The 8,432-nt window shown below is 38.2% G+C and overlaps 1 protein-coding gene across 1 annotated transcript; it reads right to left on the bottom strand.

The window, feature by feature from the left end:
* Window positions 1-1,013: 1,013 nt before the first annotated feature.
* On the bottom strand, window positions 1,014-2,298 carry LOC6583012. The gene has a single exon (XM_002008655.4). It carries the CDS (start codon window positions 2,189-2,191, stop codon window positions 1,157-1,159), a length of 1,035 nt encoding a protein of 344 aa, XP_002008691.1. The 5' UTR covers window positions 2,192-2,298; the 3' UTR covers window positions 1,014-1,156.
* Between the last annotated feature and the right edge of the window lie 6,134 nt (window positions 2,299-8,432).

The following is an 8,432-nucleotide window of genomic DNA, read 5'->3' on the forward strand; positions in this document are numbered from 1 at the left end:
CAAAGACATGTGTTGCAGCCGCTTGAAAAATCGAAAGATAAACATATTTAAAACTGCAATAATCTGCGAGTATTAACGATTAGAAACAATTAAAGCGCATGCTAATAATAGCCATGATACGCTAATGCAGCTCAATGCAGTCTAGTGGAAAATGCTGATTAATTGCGAATAACCGGCTGAGTTGGAGCTTTGGCTGCTTGATTAAATTTTAGTTGCATGTGGTAATTATGACACCTCAACACACTTGATACACACACACACACATATATATATAGAGACCAATAAGCCAATGCAATTGGATGAGTTGTCATTAAGCAGACGAGTTGAAGGCAACGTTTGAAATATTGCACAATCAGCGCATTAAATAATTAAGTACTTAATTAAACGGAGACCAGGAGGAGAATGGCCAACAACAGAGGCTGACTGTGTAGGGCAATATAATATCCTGATTGTATACCAGTCCATCTCTTTCTCTCCCTCTCTCTTTCTCTGTCTCGCTCTGTGTGTCTGTCTGCCTGGCTGAGCTTCGACTAATTTTTGTATTGTATTTCGTGTGCTAATGGCGCATACAAATGCGAATAGTTAGTGGCATGAGATGAGCAGGAGCAGGACATTATCTGTTGGTCATCTAGTGCAAATGGAAATGGAAATGGAAAGGCAAAGGGAAGTGGCATGCCCCGGGCATGCCACCACGGCATGCACATCACGTGCGGCCTCAAATTTGTAATGAAAATTAAATAAGAGCCGAATAAATGGAGTAAATGGCGGCATTAGCTGCGCCAGTTTGTGGGCCAGCCTGTTGCATGCCTCATGCGCGATACGCCCATTAACTTGTATGGCGATTAGCCGACCACACCCCCCACCCCCCCAGGCGATTATTGATGTTCAACGGGGAATATTAGTTGCCGAGATATGGAGATACTACCGACGCCCGCAAAGTCAGCTAATGACTGTAATTAATTATAAGCGCCACAAGCTGAGCGCCTGATCAGATGCAGCCAAGACTGGAACGGTTTATGAGTCTGAAGCATACACATTTATTCGAACTATTTTTGTAGGACATTTTGTTTGGAATTTGGAAAATATGCAGTAGAAGATCGATTCAAAGATAGCATAGATTAAATTTACACAATACAATGGGGCAGCAGGTGAAGGACTAAAGTTTAAATATTGACTTGAGGCTAATGGGACACTCGCTCGCCGAGTCGTTTTGCTTATTACGGGACTTTTTGCCACGCGGCTTTTTGGCTTTCGGTGGGGTGACGCGACTGGTAGATCCTCTTAGGCGTGGTACACTGTCCATGATGTAGACGTCCTGCGCCTGCTTGAGTGCTGCGTGCAGTTCCCTCTGACTGCTGTGGCGTATTGGGGGATTGTTCGGGTTCTCGTAGATGATGAGCTCAATGGGTATGCCAGGCCGGAGCTGGGGAGTTGCCTCGCCGTGGCTCATGCTCATGAAGCTCTTCACCTCCGAGTCACGCAGCAGCAGGTAGTTGTCCTCGTTCGGCAGAAATTCGCTGGGATTCTGTGATTGAGTGTAGTCGCGCACCACACGAATAACACTGCGCGAGTTCAAGTAGTAACGGTCATAGATGGTCAGGGTGTAGTAGAGTTTGCGTGTCGTTTTGGGTGCCACCAGCCAAAAGACGTAGATGCCGGCCTTCCTGGCATTTATCGACACCAGCTGGGCCTCCAGGAGCTTGTCCTTGAGCTGGGCATACCAGGTGGTGCGGCAGACGATCAGCATTATGGGCAGAAAGTGATCGAACCGATGGTGATCGTTGATGAGCGCCGAGTTCGGATTGCACAGGTAGGTGAGGCCCGGTCGCGTCCTAATTTTCCCCTTCTTTCCGCCGTACATCAGTGTGGCGAAGCAGTTATTGACACCAAACTCGGTGAAATGATTGGGATCGAAACACATTATCAGGGGCTTGTGCTCATAGATCTCCGAGTTGGTGCTGCCAATGGCGTTCACATGCTTATGGAGCATGTGCATCATCAGATTCGATGGGAATATAATCTCACGGCATTTGCTCACTGGACAGTTGCCTGGCACGCGGGATAAATGGCGCACGGCTGTGCGGTACTCGGAGTCTTTGGTCTCATTATATTTGGTTTCTTGCAATTTCTCTTCCAATTTTTTCTCAATTTCCTGCTGCATCTGTCTATATGAAATCCTGTCTTTATTCATGTTGACGGCTTCAGTTGAATTTAATTAGCATATCTTAAAAATAAATCTTAGCATATGAAATATTTTTGAAGAACTAACGAGAGTTCCTATCAAACTGAAGCACGTCACATGGCCGGCTTGACGGACTTGGCAAAGATTGCTTCAGACGAATCCCTTTTCTCTCAAAGTTCTGTTTCTGTAAAATAATAATTTTTTTTTTTTTTACAGAACGCAAAAGGTAGTTGATTCAGTTCATTGCCAACTGTTGACCTCGAGCCAAAGTCGAAGGCCTCTGTTTTAGTGATTCAGTTTCGGGAGCTTTATCAATGTGTTGTTGTGTGTGTGGCTTGTTTATTCTTCTCATTTGGAGTTTTCTTTTGAACAGTCGGCGTCAAGTTTGGGCAAAGAATGAAATGAAAATTGGATTGGACTGCGAGTACAAAGAGCAAAAATGGTTGGCATTCAAAACCATTTAGAGAGGTGCGCGGGTAATTTAAAAACTTTGTGCATTGCCGGCAAACGGACAGCAGCCAGAGCAGAGCAGAGCTGAGCACTTCAATTTAAACTTTTGGCTGCTGGCAAGTTGCTTTTCTGGCCCCGAGACTGAGAAAGATGTTGCATAAAATTAGACTAGAGTATGACAGCAGAATGTTGCTGTTGTTGTTGGGCATGGCTTGGCTTAGAGCATCTAATTTTTGCCTGGGTCGCGCTCTCTATCAAAAAAGGGTCGCGTCTGCCTTTAATTAATGAGAGTAAATTAATTGCTTCACTAATCGCCTTTGATTAGCCAACTATACGAAATAAAAGAAGGGAAATGTATACATAATTATGTTTATAAAAATGTGTATACATATCTATATGTGTATGTGTGTGAGTGAAACTACATAATATTGGTTTGCATTACGGTAATCGCATTACTTCTTCGGTCGGCCAATGTGCATGATCCGTGTCCCACTTGGCCAGAAAATGTCGGAATTTGATGTGGGTGCGTGGCACCTATATCTCAATTTGACCACAAAAGCTAGCACTCTAATGCCATGAGCTGCAAAAAGGTCGACTCAGTCGGCTCTTCCCTTTTCAAATTAGCTTCAATTCGCTTAGCTCCAAACTTTGCAACAGAATTCAATTCACAAAAAATTTTCACACACACTCACACACAAATTACGCCAGTGTCAATAGTTCCTCCACATTCTTTTTTTTTTTTTTTTTTTGAGTTGGCTTTAGCCCCGAACTTTATCAAGACTTTGAAGTGAGTTGAATAGGTGCGTGTCTAATTTGGGACGGCTCTCTCTAGCTTTGACAGCTTCGACTCGCAGGCCGTAAAATTGAGAATCGCCCACTTTTGGGCTGGAAAAAACTTTAATGCGAATGCAAAGGGAAACATGAGTATGCATGCCAAAAAAAAAAAAAAATAGGGAAAGTAAAAAATAAAATGACATGCCATTGCCGAAAGGGCAATTTAAGACTAGTCAAGTATGCTCGAATAGCAGGTGAAGTATGCAAAGAATTTTATTCTGCTGACAATTTTGCATATTGATGGCGAATAGTACTTGAGGCAAATATAAAATGCATGAGGAGTATGTCTCTATTTTTTTTTTCTTTTTTCGAATAGGCAAAAATATTTTTATGGAAATGCCTGAGAAAATTCAATTTAATTTACGCAATTGGAATATAAAAGTATTATCATATTAAAATATTATCGTAACATGTATTTAAATTATTTATGGAATTACATGAGGACATTTAATTTAATATTTGTAAATATAAGCAATTAAATTATTATCATATTAATATTGGTAATGTGTGTGTTTTTTTTATGGAAATGCATGAGGAAATTCTTTTTAATTTTGTTAAATATAAGCAGCTGGAATATTATTGAATTTATCATATTAATTATAGACATTGCTAATATTTTTATGGTAATAAATGCGGAAAATAATTAAAATTTTTTGAAATTAATGCAGTTGGAATATTATAAATTTATTGTCATATTAATATTGGACTAAACATTGTTAATAGTTTCTATAGAATTGCATGAGGAGAATCAATTTAATTTACGTAAATATAAGAAATTGTTATTAAATTATAATTAAATAATCATATTAATATTATGGTTGGTAATATTTTTTATGAGGAAATTCTATTTAATTTTCGTAAATGTATGCAGTTGGAATTAGATAAATATTGTTATTGACTTGACATTGTTAATATTTGTTTATGGAAATAAATGAGGTAATTTAATGGAATTTTTGTAAATATAAGCCATTCGAATATTATTAATTTATTATATAAATATGTGTTTTTTTTTTATTTTTCATTTTTTTTATTTTTTTATATGGAAATAAATAAATAGGAAATAAATGTTAAATGTTGGAACATTATTAAATTATTATTATATTAATATTATAAAATAAACATTGTTAATCACCTAACGATTTAATAACAGATTATTGATTCAATAAAAACGATGTGTTATTTATTTATATAACCAATCATTTAAGCATCAATTCACCCGATCAGATATGTTAATAATTATTCCTCATATTCATGCACTCGATACACGCCCGACGCGAACATTAATCAAAAATGTTCTGAATGACATTGAAGCTCTTCCCAGTGACATCCGGACAATGGGTTCAATCAGCGAATATATTGATTGACATATCAAATTTTTGGGCAACTAATAACGTGTGTAACACTCACTGAGGACGAGCAGAGCGAGTGCACATTTGTAGAGTGGAGCGTATTTGGCCACAGTTAAGAGTGTAATGCGGACTGGATGCACAATTACCCAAACGAGAATCATTGAGTTATGCGCTAAATTTCGTCGACATTATGTGAACTGTAGTTTCTCATTTGCATGCGAACTCAAACACGAACACGAACACAAACACAAATACACACACACACACACACACACACACAAATTCAAGCACAACTGCTAATACAAATACACAAATACAGAGACACAGTTCGTACAAGGACAAACAAATACATACACACACAAACACCCAGAGACACACACACAGACACAGACAGTGAGACTCCACTTAATTTGTTAATAGATGCGGCTATACGAACTAAAGTTGTTTGGCATACAAACCGGGCGCATGTCGGTTGCCAATTTGAAGTTGATTTTGAAAACCCACTTAGGGGCACAACATCAATGGCGCAATGGTTTGTAAAATTCGTTGAATGGATGCAAATGAGCTGCGATAGGAGTGCTCGCTCATACACCAAAGGGCTCATAAAATGTAACAAAAACCCAATAGCGGACGATTCGATAATGATGTACCAGAGCAGTACTACTCTGTGTTCAGTTTGCGTTCCGGCTTACCGCAAAATGCAAAACATGATGCTTATCTGCACTACTGGGGCAATGCGAGCACAAAAGGTGGCCCATCAATTTAGTCTGTATGCAAATGCTGTTTCGATAGTGTGTGAGCTTGTATAGCTTCCATTTGATGTGAGCTTATATAATTAAGGAATTGTAATATTGACCTACGAGCTTGTCTGACCAGGGTTTTGTGGCTGTGCATTCGGTCTATGGCAACAAAGGCCATACAGAATAACAAACAATTGAATCAAATACAAATAAGGTTTATAAAATAATCAAATATCATTCGAATATGGGCAAAATTGTTATTAAATGAAATAAGGGAATCTGAGAGCTTCTCAAGGACATCTGACGTATGCCAATATATATATTTGTCTACAGCTTTTTTTTTTATTCTGTGACATAATCAATAAAAACAATCAGTTGCTGTTCAAGAATGATGTGTATATAGATATATTTAATTGCCATGCGAGAGGAAGATGAATCGACATTGTTGCATGCGCCACAGCTTTATCGGGGAGCTATATACTTTAGCCGTTAAGTACAGACACGTATCTGCGAAATGCTCTGGCCCAGATCCACTTGAAGGCCAACGTATGCACGCAAACGATGATAAATGATGACAGAGATGCTGTTAATGCAAAAGAGAATACCAGAACACAAAAAACACAAAAAAAAAAGAGGCCAACATTTCGACTGACCCATAAATACGCCTTCGCTTAATATGCTATGTCTATATCTATGTTGTCGCCAGAGCCACATGATGGCCTCCAGGCGGAGCAGCCAGCAGCAGCCAAAATAAATTCAAGGCAGCCATCGGGCTGCCCCTGAGCATCATTAATATTCTCTTATGCATTACGAAATTTATTTATTGATTTTATGACGCACAAATGTGCGTGCCCTTTGATTTGGTTGCCTTTGATAAAATGGGGCGCGGTCGCTGGAAATTCAGCGCGTCTACGCGGCGTATGCGTAATGTGCATAAAAAGCATTAACAAAGCGTTGTTAATATTTGCACATTCATACATTACACATATATGTATATGTATATGTATAAATGCGCTTAATTGGCTAAATTATGTGCAGCCAAAAAATGTGCATGCAGCAGAATGAAAGCCAAAAAGGTTTGCAAAAACTACAAACTGCGCGAAATACTGCAAATTGTGAATGCCCTAAAGGAAGTCTGAATGGAAATATAAAATAAAATTAATATATAAAAAATTTGAATTTAAAATATAAGCCAATATAAAATAAATAAATAAAAAAAATATAATATAATATTAAATAAATTTAATAACAAATTTTTAGTTAACATATATAAATTTTTAATTTTTAAGTATTTGTTTTTTATTTAATAATAATATATTTTTTATTTATTTATTTTTTATTTAATAATAATATACAAATGCTACAAATTTATTTTTATACAGAGGTTAGCTATGCATTTTTAGCTGCAACATTTATAGCTCTGCTAGTTAAGGGTATTCTGTAGTTAAAATTTGTACAGCCAGCTCTGTGGAGAACTGAGTAAACCTTGTGGCTTAAAATGCTGCCAATTGCAGTTGAGTTGTGGTGTTGGTGGTGTTGTGGTAGTGCGTCGATTGGGGGAATTTTCTCTACTTCTTTTTTGTGTTGAACTGGAACAGCGTTTAATTTAAAATGAAATACATCATGTTGGCCAATTATTTCAGCAATTTTGCAAATTAGTGGCCTGGACTATTGCTGTTGCCCAAAAAGCCAAAAAGCGACCAATTATCAAGGAAGCCACTGTCTCTATCCATCTCGTTGTTGTCTGCCTGTCTCTGTGTGTGTATGTGCGAGTGTGTGTGTGAGTAAATTTCCGTACCATACTTTTTAGCAGCTGGCGCTAATTACGAATGGAAAAAGTAATTGCAAAAGTTGAAAGGGGCTAAGAAAGTCGAGCGGGCGGACGGGCGGTCGGACGGACGGGCTCGTGGTTGGTCGTGCCACAATGCAAGGCTAACAAGTGGCCATTGTCTATGTCTCAAGGGTCCTGGCAAACAATATGACAAGGGCCAAACGCATTAGCACAAAAACAATTGTTTAACTGACGATGGAGTTAAATCAGAATGTGAATGAAACAACACACACACACACACACACAAAAAAAGGGAAAAATAGAGAAAAGCAGTAAAAGGTGAACCGCATACAATGAAATTTTAATTAAGTCTGAGTCGGTTCGCTTTTGTGCTGATGCAGCCAAATGAAAATGCCACTGATTATATGTATGTGCATCTCGCTCACTCGCACGCTCGCTCTCTCTCTCTCACTCTCTAAGCGTGTGTGTGCGACCGAGTGTATCTAAAATGTTGGCATACATGTATGTGTGTTTGTATGTGTGTGCATACATATTTTGTTTACACTTTGCTTTATGTACTTTTACTTTTGTATGTATGTGTATGTGTGTGTGTGTGTGTGTGTTTGTGTTTTGTTGTGTTTTGTTCTGTTCTGAATGGCTGCACAAATACAAAACGTCTGCAACTTTGTGTGCGTGTGTGTGTCTGTGTGTGCGTGTGTGTCCCTCTGTGTGTCTGTGCATGTGTTTCGGTCTCTGTGCAACATAAATGCATTTGTGTAATTACACAACAAACACAATTGTATCTATATCATGTACTTTGTAGCATTTTAGCCTGGTTGCCGTTTAAAGCCTTTTTACCTAATTGAAGTAAATGTGCTAGAAATACTCTTAAACTTATGGCAATAAGAAAATATCTTGAGCATTGTTTCCAATTTTGGCTCATTAGCCAATTTCATACATTTGAACAACAATCCCAAATATTATAAGCATTTGCAGCAATTCGGCTTACTCAAAAGATTTTCAGGCCCCACAAAGCAGAAACAAAATGAAATTCGGCTGGAATTTTTGCATAAAACCGAACGAACTGTAATGTTGATTATGCGGGA

The sequence above is a fragment of the Drosophila mojavensis genome, unplaced genomic scaffold (genome assembly GCF_018153725.1).
Source record: "Drosophila mojavensis isolate 15081-1352.22 unplaced genomic scaffold, ASM1815372v1 contig_74, whole genome shotgun sequence".
NCBI lineage: Eukaryota > Metazoa > Arthropoda > Insecta > Diptera > Drosophilidae > Drosophila > Drosophila mojavensis.

Coding starts and splice junctions, on each gene's coding strand:
- LOC6583012 (XM_002008655.4), bottom strand. CDS start 2,191: ATGAATAAAGACAGGATTTCATATAGACAGATGCAGCAGGAAATTGAG.